At 36.2% G+C, this 12,140-nt stretch overlaps 1 protein-coding gene across 1 annotated transcript in view; it reads left to right on the forward strand.

The window, feature by feature from the left end:
• Positions 1-1,782: 1,782 nt before the first annotated feature.
• Positions 1,783-12,140, forward strand: part of pde5ab (phosphodiesterase 5A, cGMP-specific, b) — a 47,264-nt gene continuing 36,906 nt past the window's right edge. The window contains exon 1 of the mRNA XM_053492580.1: positions 1,783-1,974. Coding sequence (XP_053348555.1) covers positions 1,970-1,974 — 5 coding nt within the window. The 5' untranslated portion in view covers positions 1,783-1,969. The remainder of the gene's footprint in view (positions 1,975-12,140) is intronic.

A 12,140-nucleotide genomic window follows, 5' to 3' on the forward strand; every position in this document is an offset into this window, starting at 1 on the left:
AAGTCCATTAGGACTGAATCAGCTTGGTAGTGACCTTTACACACCTCATTGAGTAAAGTACTGACCAAATTGAGTGTATGTATAATCTCATGGCCGAGACTTTACTGCAAAGATAAGTGTTGTATCCTGGACTTGATTGCATGGAAAAATTCGAACACGCAACAACTATTCACATGAAAAACGTAATCATACTGTACCACAGTACTGTATCATACTGTTACCTCCACCTACATCTCATACCTTTTCATTCATTTCGATTCACTGTATAAACTTCTATGGGTTTTAAAGATGTACCCTTATGGATAAAATGATATATATCTCAATGTCATTTGTTGTAACATGTGTTCCTGTGATCAGACGCAGAACAAGTGTGTAGAATAATAATGTGAAAGTAAATGTGCTCTAAAATGGTGCATTTAAAGTCAGGTAAACATGATATACTGTAATGTGAATACTTGATAGATTAATAAAGGTATGTGACATACAGTGTTATATTCTAAAATAATGATTCATGTAAAAAACAAAAAAAGAAAAAAGCCTATATGTGAAAATATGGGAAATATCTGTGGTTCACATTTGTAAACTTTATTTGTAAATCTTTGTAAAAGTTCATTTGTGCAAGGTAGACACTATACTGTCCTGACTACTACAATGATTCACTTGACTTGCACTGGCCCATTAGAAGGCTCTTCTTCTCTCCCGACTGATGGTTTATTGTGCATGTGCCAAGGCTAATTATCTTCGCGAATTAATTCTCCCGAGTTCATGGCCTAGCTGTTTTCTCCCAACATGTTTACATGCCTTGAACCCAAGAGACTAGTTACCTCCAGGTGCTGTGTCTAGAGGGAACAGAGAGTTTTACCATACTGGATCCAACTGGCCTACCTGCTTTAGACTTTAAACATATAAAATGTATTATAATTAATTAGAAGTGTATTGTAAAAAAAATTAAATAGGAAAAGGCAAAGAAATGAATAAAATGTAAAAAAAAAAAAAAAAAAAAACGTATCTTGATAATGTCCTTAGTATTCATTTAATTTTCTTAATAACCTTGTTAGTAAGACTTTCCCTGTGAGACTGAGCTAATTTAAATAAATAAATAAATAAAAATTCCCCTCATGGGGAAATGCCAAATGTCCCAATCCTATTCCTATTCTTGTGTAGGGTTTATATCAGTTCCACTGATATAATTACAGTACCAACACATTTAATTAATCCTATGCTAAACCTCATCCTAACATTATCCTAGCAACCAAGTTTTTTTTTTCTTTAAATAAATAAAAATTGCAGTTCTTATATCAAAACAAATCAAAACAAAAATCGCCTCATGGGACTCTACAAAGGTCGAAACTGTCAGATATTCCTAACATTTAGAGATCTATGGTCATTGCAAAGATATGAAAACATGGCCACACACCCCCACACGCACGCACGCACACACACACACACACACACACACACGCACACACACACACTAAGGATTATTCAGTAGAAAGATATACTGTATAGTATGCATTATTTATATATAATTTTACTTAAAATGTATTGCAACAAAAAAAAAAGCCTGTGTAGGTTTAAAATGATCTTGTATCATCTTAAACCCTGGAATACACATGCAACAGACACTGACACAAACATGAACATGCACACACGCACATACACACATGCGCACACAAGCACACACTTGATGCCTCAGGAGGAAGAGATAGTTCAAAGGCCCTTACACTAGGGGAGTTTTCTTCTCTCTAATAGCCCGAGAGTAATTCTGCAACTCTCCATCTCCTCCAGTCCCAAAAAAGGACATAAATAAAAGCCAGGCCAGCAGGAGCCTCTGTCAGAGAAGGAAGTTTAACAGAGAGAGAGAGAGAGAGAGAGAGAGAGAGAAAGAGGAAAAGTATAGAGAGGCAGAAATAACGTGTTTTATTGGAGACGTTGTGCTGTCTGTGCAGCACTGATATGAAACTTCAGCATGGGGTGAGTTATAAAAATGTGAATGCTACAGATTTGTTTTGCTTACCTGTTAATGAGTGTGTGTGTGTATGTATGTGAGTGTGTGTGTGCTTATGTCAATGTGACATCCATGAAAGCAATTGTATTCATATCTGCAAAAGAAAATCCAGAGAATATGAACCAGAGTGTTTAAGAAACCACTGTGGCTTTTTACTTGCACAAACCGTGAGAAGAACAACACTGTCGTATTCTCCTGACCTGCTCCAACCACAGCCGGCTGGTTCAGCTCTCAACTTGTTCCAGCACAATTTCCGATTCAACACTCGCAGCTCTTCGGTTCTTGAGTGTGTGTGTGTGTGTGTGTGTGTGCCTACATTGGGAGCGCATTTGTGAATATTTGCACACATCATCATAAAAAAGAGATGCATTCCAAGCTCCCACGATGGCCAGCTTCACTCGAGGGAGGTCTAGGTCGTGAGAGTGTTTACGTCTGACTTAGGAGAACATTCGTTCTAGTCTACTGCGCTAGTTTGGCACATGTTCGATCTGAATACACACTACAGGCTACAGCCAGAGCTTGTTATGCTTAAAATGCTTGCCTACATAAGAGCCCATATAGGACACTGTCCACGACCCTGAATTTCCATGAAACATGAGAAAACTGTCCTGTCCTTAGTTATATATTGATTTTGTTCACATGCAAATGAATGAACAGTGATGTACAAAGGTCTTAGGCACATGCAAGTAACGGATGTAGATAAAGATGTCATCCTCATAAAAAAAAAAACTATAAACAGCAGTAAACAGCAAATCAAAGAAAGCCAATAATTGGGGTGACGACCCATTGCATAAATGTTTTTTTTCAATTAGAGCTTAATTTTGCTGAGCATCCTGCAGAACCAGTCACAGTCCTTCTGAAGACTTTGTCGCACCTGCTTCTATTTTCTTGCATGAACAATCCAAAAGCTTTCTCTTTTTGTCCTTTTTTTTTTATTTTGTTAAGTCTGAAAAAGTGATTTTTTACATAATACGCTGCTTTCTTTTCTGAAATAGCTTTTTTTTGCTGGAATACTAGTGTTTGGAAAATCAGAAATGTTATTTTTTATAATGAATGTTTAGTTAATAATGAAGTCATAAAATAAACATGCATAACAAAGTTTGTACAAAAAAGACTTTTGCACAGTTTTGTGCATGTCCTCACTAACTGAAAACTTCTTCTGTGTAAGGTTTTAGCCAGCATTTGATTGCTTGTGTGCAGGGTTTTGTACTTGGTTTTGATTTTTAATAATCGTGCTACATAACTGTAGAATATCAACAAGAGATTTGTTGATGAATTTCTTTGCATTTCCCTTCTATGGTAACTTTTTAGGTGTGGGTAGGATGTATGTAATGAAAGCAATGAATCAACGTCAGCTGACATGCTCTCGTTGTTTATGCATTGAACAGCTTGAAGGACGAAACAGGTGGCATTGTTTAGTTTGCGCCCAGGGCAGGGAACACACATTATAAAGTATGAAGGATAGGGTTCCCTTTGCATTGTGTTGACTTGAATAAGAGCATGAATATTGTTAGACCTTAACATGACGTTTTGTAACATGTTTCTTTTTAAATCATCTTAAGATTAAGATATAAACATGAAATTTCATTTGCTTCAAATATGAAAAACAACATTCTAAGTATTATCTCGAAATTTACTGTAAATCCAACATCATCGACCATTTAGACAGATATTAAGGATCTTTTTAAACTAAATATTTATGAGTGGAATCCGAAGACTCGTACTATTTCTGTCGCTATGGCAGAGTTTGAAGTTATTGCCAAAGTCATATGCTTTTCATCATCCAGAAAAAAAAGAACTGTCCAGAAAGACAGCAAAAGTGAGGATGATGCATATCAGGCCCCTTAAGAGGATCTTGTGCCTGCTTCCTTGTATTAGTACTGTATCTGGAGGTACTTTTCATAATAATAGTGGACATCTGAGGCTTTCATTCTTTTTTTCTTTTTTTTTTTAACAAAGTCATTAATTCCTTTAAGGGGAAATAGCTGCAAAGTCAAGATCTCGTGTTGATCTTTAATTTCCATTTCAGGATGTAAGCTATTCCAGGATTTCGTTTCTAAAAATAGTAGTGAGAATGTGATGTGCGAAGGAAAAGAAAAGACAGACCTAGAAAAGGTCACAACTTTAAGATGTACTCTGTGTGTGCATGGTAAATGCATGCTCATTTCTTTTTTTATATATTTGTGTTTAAAGAGAAAAAATATTAATAACCAGAATGTCTGAAGTCAAATAAAGGTTTATTGCAGGTAAATAAAGACCCATTTTTACAGGGTGGTTGTAAACAAGCTTTTCTGAAAGAAAGCAATTAATGCAGTGTACTGACATAAAGTTAAACTTGTTCCTAAAAAGTAGAAGAGAATAATTTGGGTTGAAGTCAAAATGAATGAGGTCCAGCAACAATATGCAAAATGTTAGAAAAATATTGTTGTAGGTTGGCGGCACGATGGTCTAGTGGTCAGCTCCAGGGTGGGAGGTTCAAGTCCTAACTTACCTTTGTAAGGTCTGTGTGTGTGGATGTTCTCCCCATGTTTTGTGGGTTTCCTCCATGTACTCAGGTTTTCTCCTTCAGTAGTGTGTGGGTGTGTGCCCTACGATGGAGCGGCACCCTGTGGAGTGGTCTACTCTGCCTCATGCCCTGAGTCACCTGGAATAGGCTCCATGTCTTTTGAGACTTAGTACAGAACAAGCGGTATAGTCAGGAATGTGTCAGTGTGTTTTTCGAGTTTTTCAGCAGAAAATATGCATAATGATGTGTTTTCTTTTCACCACAACTATACTGGAGGCGTTTATGGTGGTTATCTTATCATAGACTGGAAAAAAAATATTATCAGATGAATATTTCTAAGCGTAAGATTTTAAACAAGGTTTACTTCATTCCTTCTGTATGCTTTATTATTATTTTTCTTCTTTTATATCTGGATTACATCCAACAGCAGTAGTTTAGTCTGATATGACCTGGCAAGTAAGAGGTTGATGTTGAGATTTGGGATTTCAGAAGATTTTAACAACCAGATCCAGGTGATGGTATTAAAACAATAAAAGAGACACAGGTGTGTTATGATTTATACAGTATTGACCTTGCATGCATTTTCTGCCTGAAATCTGTTCATCTAATCTAATCATCACCTTATCAGCGCAACAAGAAAATTACTCAGCCTCCAGACTCAATCTTTGTCACCAGATGCGGTACAACTGCAAAGGCATTAAGGCATTGAACTACGGTTCGGAAGATCCCAGGTTTAAACCCCACAACCACCAAGTTGCCACTGTTGGGCCCTTGAGCAAGGCCCTTAACCCTCATCTGCTCAGATGTATAATGAGATAAAATGTAAGTTGCTCTGGATAAGAGCGTCTGCCAAATGCCTAAATGTAAATGATTGTAATTGGTCAAATATATATACATATTTTTAAATAAATATAAAATATTAATTGTGTCACATTCAGTTGTAGGATTTGTTTTCTCCTGCCACTGGTATAACTCGAAGGATATAGCTAGAAGGCCTATGCATTTTTAGTCATCATTTATTGAAAATGGTACATTATTGCTAAGTGTATTGTACAAACACACAGATCAGTCATAACAATAACCATATAAAACATTAACACATTAACACTGATGATTATTTAAACTCACCCATACTTGCTGGGGCCAACAGAAAAGACGCAGCAGCACAAATCACCAAAAAGGCTTTGTTAGCCACAATCGAAACGCACCAGAACACCCAGTGCACCACAGCCTGCCGTCCATGGGGCCAAGCAGACAAAGAGCCCAAGACCAACAAATCAGACCTTAAACCCCCCTCAATACTGGGCTTTATGTTTGTGTTGTAATGCTAGGGCTGATTGGTGTAGTTTATCTAGAAGTTTCGCCTTGCATGTAGTTTCCCATGCCTGACTATTAAGCTTGGTTCTTAAATATTTAAACTAATAGCTTTGATTTGCAGTATCTTGCGTGTGTATTTACACTTAAATTTTTGTTTTTCTTTAGATTTTCTAGCCGTTATTATTTTAAGGGTGAAAAACTTGTATTGACACAAAGATTATTTAACGCTTTCTTGCAGTACGCTGGTATTCCATTCCATCAGCGAAAAAAGAAAATGGATTAATCTCACATTTTCAACCAGTGTAAAGAAACAAATTATTTTATTCATACAAGTGTTATATGGTGGTGTAGTGGTTAGCACTGTGGTCTTGCACCTCCATGGTCATGGGTTTTATTCCTCGCCTTGTGTGTGTGTGGGGGTAGTTTGCACGTTCTCTCTGTGCTTGGTGGGTTTCCTCCGGGAACTTCGTTGTCCTCCCACAGTCTGAAGACATGCAGATTATGCCAGTTGGTGTCCCCTCATTGCATGCTGTGTATGCACTGCGACCGATTGGCACCCTGTCCAGGGTGTATCCCACCTTGTGCCCTAATTCTCCTGGAATAGGCTCCAGGCCCTTGCAACCCTACTGTATACACAGGATATGCGGTATAGAAGATAAATGAATGAAGTCTGTTATAAGAGTAGTCAAGACACTGTTGGGTTTCTGTGTTTAGAGTATCATGACTGTTTTTAGCTGCCTGTGTGCAGGATGATGGGAAAGGGAGGATTGTGAGCCCCACAAATAGGGCGAGCAATTCACACCTCTCTACAATAACATTGGTACGGAGCTACAAATAACTAGCATGACATAAGCTTTTTTAAGAGCAAAATACTGTATACAACTGCCACAAAAAAAAAATCTTTTAAATAAAATTTAGATTTAGGTAAATAGACGAAAAGAAATTAAAATGTACACATTCTTTAAGCCCTAAGTGTGTTCTATCATATGAACCATTAAACACTACTGTTCAGTGCCACATCGGCCTGGAACAGGTGACCAATTACATATAAAAAAAAAAAAAACAGACTGCGTAAGTATTTCCCACCCAGGTCAATATACATGGTAGAACCACCTTTGGCTGTACTCACAGCAGCAAGTTTTCTGGAATATGTCTCTATCGCTTTAACACATCTGGATCCTCATATTTCTTCTGGCAGACATTCTGTGAGATTGGACGAAGGCAGCTCATAAACAGCAATTTTCAAGTCTTGCCAGAGATATTCAAACAGATTGAGGTTGGGGCTTTGATTTGTCCATTCCAACATGTTCAGGTTCTCGGTTGTGAGCCGCTCCAGTGTAACTTTGGCAGTACACTTAAGGTTGTTGTCCTGTTGAAAGAGATTCAAGTCTTTTTCAAAATGGAACGTGTACAATTCCTGTATTTGACTCCAACTGTCTCACAAGGTTTGCAGTCATTCACATGATGCCACTTGTACCTTGACTGTGAAGTTTATGTTCTCAGATGTTGAGCAATGTTGGATTTCTGACATACTGTACATACTGTATTGTGCAAAGACCAAATTGTTAATTGTTGGTCTCTTTAGACAAGATGCTTGGTTGCTGAGTCTCAAAAATGGCTTTTGGTAAACTTTTAAATGGCTTTTGCCTTATTGTGTTACTGTAATGCTTCTCCCTACAGCTTTATCAGCATTACCTTTAGATACTCAAATAGTATACAATACAGTCACACATACAATGTATGCAAACATTTTGAATATAATGTACACAAAGTGGCTACTTTATTAGCTTTATGTATTCTTACGCTCCACCTAAGGGACATTTTAGGAGTATCATGTGCAAATTAAGTTTAAGATTCAATTATTTATTACATGTGTCTTACAGCACAGTGAAATTATTAATATCATTTTTTCTTCACATTTCCCAGTAAGGAACCTGTGGTCAGAGCACCAGGTCTGCTAGGATAGAGCGCCCCTGAAGCAGATAGGGTATTTTTCTTTTCTTGCTCAAGCGCTCAACAATGTCAGCTTGGCGGTGATGGGGCTTAAACGCCGACATTCCAATCAGAAACCAAGACCTTAACCGTTTGAGCCACCACTGCCACCATGAATGTTTTACAGCCAAGGAAATTATTGACTGCAAGTAACATCATCTAATGCAGTCGTTTATGATGAAATTCCTAATGACTTGTTGCTTTGAGGTCACTGACAGGACTCATACTGTAGTTGTATTTTATATTAGTTGCATCATATTTTTTTCTATTTTTTACATTTTTTTAATGAATGGCATACAATTACACATATACTATTAGAAAGGTATATAAAAATATATTGTTTTCATTACTAATGAAGTAAATTTATGTCTGACATGCTTTAACTTAATTCTGCAAAAAAAAAAATTCTGCATTTAGATCCATTTTGATCTGAATTACAGCCACACTCACACTGAGTCTTTTAAACACAGCGGATTACTGACAACTGTAAAATGAATTGTTGTGCATTTCTTTATGCATTACTCTGAGGTATTATGCTCTTCTGTGTTGTCATGGCACTACAAATTGTACAAAGTGTGAAGTTTCCTCTTTCGTATGTGTGTGTGTGACCAAAGAACATGGTGTGACAAAGCGATCAGGTTGCCTGAGGGAAATCAAGGGTGTTCTTACACACATACACATAAACATACATACAGACACACACACACACACACACACACAAAATGAGTGTCTCTGTTTGTTCCACTGACTTCACAGTTGAACTAATTTCACTGCGTGAACAGGTTGCTCTGAGGAATACCCAGTAAGCCACTAGAGGTAAAATACAGAGCAATTATCATGAGATGGAATATGTTGAGATAAGAAGTGAGAGGAAATGAGGGACAGAAATGTATCTTTGCCAGAATAAGGCTGCTGTTTTGCTATCAATGCTAATTTTGACTGAAAGCAAATTTCATGCCTGACTTGTAAAAGCAAGCAATAATTTGAGAGATAAGTGGTGGATAAAAGGCTGCAGAACTAAATTGCATTTAAAATACCTCATGGATGCACATTAACTCAATGTTGGCTCAGTAATGGAAACTATAATACATAATTAATGTAGTTTTTTGTGTTTCCTGGACAAAAAAAAATGAAGATCAAGCTTTAAGAAATAACAATATACTCAGCTGAGTGACTGAAAATAGCTGAAGTTATTACCTTGGACTGAAAGATGACTTCCAGATGGACTTCCATTATGAGCATGAAGCTGTTTATCCTGAATTACATCTCTTGTTATATCTGTGAATGTTGGTGTAAATCTTGGGGGTCACAAAGGGGCTGACAAGCATCTTTAATAAAAGACGGATTAGATGGATTGTGCATTGTGTTAGATTTGATGCAACAGTAGGTCCGTTGCCATAGATAACATCTGTGATGCACACAAGCAAGGCGTGCATGTGAGTTATGGCTGTGGCGCTTTTGTTATGTAACAGTCATAATGTATTTCTGGACTTTGGAACAGCTTATGTGATTTATCTCTGCATAGCACTTCTTTAATAATGTTTTACAGCTCACAAGATACTATATGTGGCACAATGTACAGCCTGTACTGTAGGGGAACCTGGAGTATAATGGTTACTCTAAGTTTAAAGTCAACTTTTTATTAGTTGTGATGCAGAGTAGTACATATGTTAAAATTAAAAAACACACTGTTAACAGAACTTTAAATATATATATATATATATATATATATATATATATAATTTCCCCATGCAGATGAGTTGAATACAGTAACACGGTTTTAAACTATGGGGGTCATTTTGCCCCACAGGTTGGGAAAAGTTTTGAAAAGGACTTAGTTTCAACTAGTTCTGAAGTTTCAACAGGTTCTGAAAGACAATCAACAACAGGCAACCTTCCTGAAGGTTTTAAACAGAACTTAATTATATAAAAACCAAACAGCAACACAAACCTAAACAGGCACATTTTCTGAAGAAAGTACCTTCACCATAACATGTCAATGGGGCAAATTTGGATACTTCTTGCACCTAGAGGTAAAACTGCGCTAGAATCCATTGGTCTCAATGTTAATTCTATTGTATTCCAACTTATACCCATCCACTTCTCCCTCTATGGGACAATATGAAAAGAAAACTGAAAGCTTAAAACTTAAACTAAAATGGCCAGCACCTATCAATAGTAAGAAAAGGATAGGGCAACCATAAACCCTGGGCCATTTTGCCCTTTTCCAGTTGTATTATTTTGTCTCCACAACCCTGTGCATAGCAAGGTACTAATCCAGCACAACAACATCTTTGCCACAGCACTTTCACACTTTTTTCAAATATGCAAGTAGACTTAGTAATGTAATGCATAATATGGGCTGTAAACCTCCTTCTCCAGCACCTTCATAATGATGGGTGATTTCTGAGGATCCCCACCTCAGATCAATCAGGTCCTTCTCATATAAATCAATCAAATATTGCACATATACAATATCTAACCCTAAACCTAACCACCCGATGGCAGCATTTGAGGACAAAAACAATGTTTAGGCCATTATACAACACGATTCATATATGCAAGATGTCATGGGTAGGTAAATAACAAATAGGGTGAATCTTGGACTATGCGTATACTACCAGGTAAAATAAAGCTATTGAAGCTACAAACTATAATCGTAACAGTCTGCTTACAAGCACACGAAAATTATGTTGCTGACTGTATAAACATCAGTGTTTATTCAGGTGCAGGTCAGTTTATTTATATGAGTAAGTGCTCATAATTAGAAGTTTGCAAACTTTTACCATAGTTATAGCAACCCAAAACACTGACAGTGTCTTGGTATTCTAGATTAGCTCAGAGGTAAACAGTAGTGCATATTATTGAGTAACACAATCTTTTACATAGCAACCCGCTTCACAATACACTTGTATACACAGTATGCCTATAAGGATCCTAATCAGATAAACTGGTTAATTAATGCATCACATAAAATGCCTCTAATCCTGAGTTTCTAATCTAATAAAATAAAAATTGGACTGAATCTGGTAAATCCATATCAAATAGGTCTAAAGAGCCTCCTACTATGTTCACAAAATTGTGTTTACTTCATGTTTGTCAATTAAACCTGAAAAATATCATGAATATCACTATTGTTCTTTAATGGTAGTTTTGCTCTGTATTGTATGTTCTGATTTTCAATTTAAATGTCCATATTTGGTTTATCTGACATGTAAAATGCTAAATGAAAATCTTGGTCAAATATTACTATACTGTATTGCATATAGTACAGTACTGTGCAAAGGTCTCAGCCAACGGATATTTAATTTTATGAATAACTCTATGCAAAGGTTAATCTCACCATGGACACAAAGTATGCATAATTCTTAGGTTTCCTACCAGACCATACTGATACACTAAAGTACTGTTTATTTTGACTAAACATAAAATCGCAATGTTGAGTGTAAAAAACACCAACAATGAAAACGGACAATAAAGACAGAGAAAAGGATCACAAAATTTCAGCAGTAAATACTAATTCAATAATTTTATGGTTTATTCATAACTACTTTTTTAAATATGCTATTATAAAATTCCCTATTCACTATTACGTTTGTTGATTTAATTTCCCATCCATAATACTGATAAATTGTTAAATATTTTCAGGATGCTCTCAAGCATTCTGTTCACGACTATGAGTCCAAAGTTACTTGCATAAACCTTTACTAATGTTAAAATTTTTTATTTCTAGCTACAGTAATTTCCTTAAAAACATGCAATAAATATACATGAGACTACTGATGCATTTTAAAGACAAAGAATAATAATGAACTATAGTTTAGTGCTGTTTACCACTCTTTATAGAAGTTTTGATATGGTTAATTTATATGCTTTATCCTTTATTATTTCGTATTGCATTTACTTTAAAGCATATCTTTACATGTGTGTAACCCTTTTGCACAATACCATACATTCCCATTCTATCTCAAACACAGTCATACAGTATGTGAATCATGTGATTTACACAAAGGCTGAAGGTCCTTAGACTCATATTGTGCTCAGATATTCAGTGGATTTTTCCACTGTAAATGTGTATTATATCTATTCACATTTACAGTACCCAAGATCAATTTTATTCCATGCATGATTTTTTTACACAACCCATTTAACAATTAATTACATGTGCCATATTGATTCAGTTTTCACATGTGCTTTTCTCGCATGGACAGGTCTATTTCAAGAGCCTTATGATAAACTTATGGTTATGTGCTTATTGCATGTAATGATTTCATAAGGTCTGTTTTCCCGGCATATGTACACCTTAGATTCCTTTTA

The sequence above is a fragment of the Clarias gariepinus genome, chromosome 1 (genome assembly GCF_024256425.1).
Source record: "Clarias gariepinus isolate MV-2021 ecotype Netherlands chromosome 1, CGAR_prim_01v2, whole genome shotgun sequence".
Taxonomy (NCBI): domain Eukaryota; kingdom Metazoa; phylum Chordata; class Actinopteri; order Siluriformes; family Clariidae; genus Clarias; species Clarias gariepinus.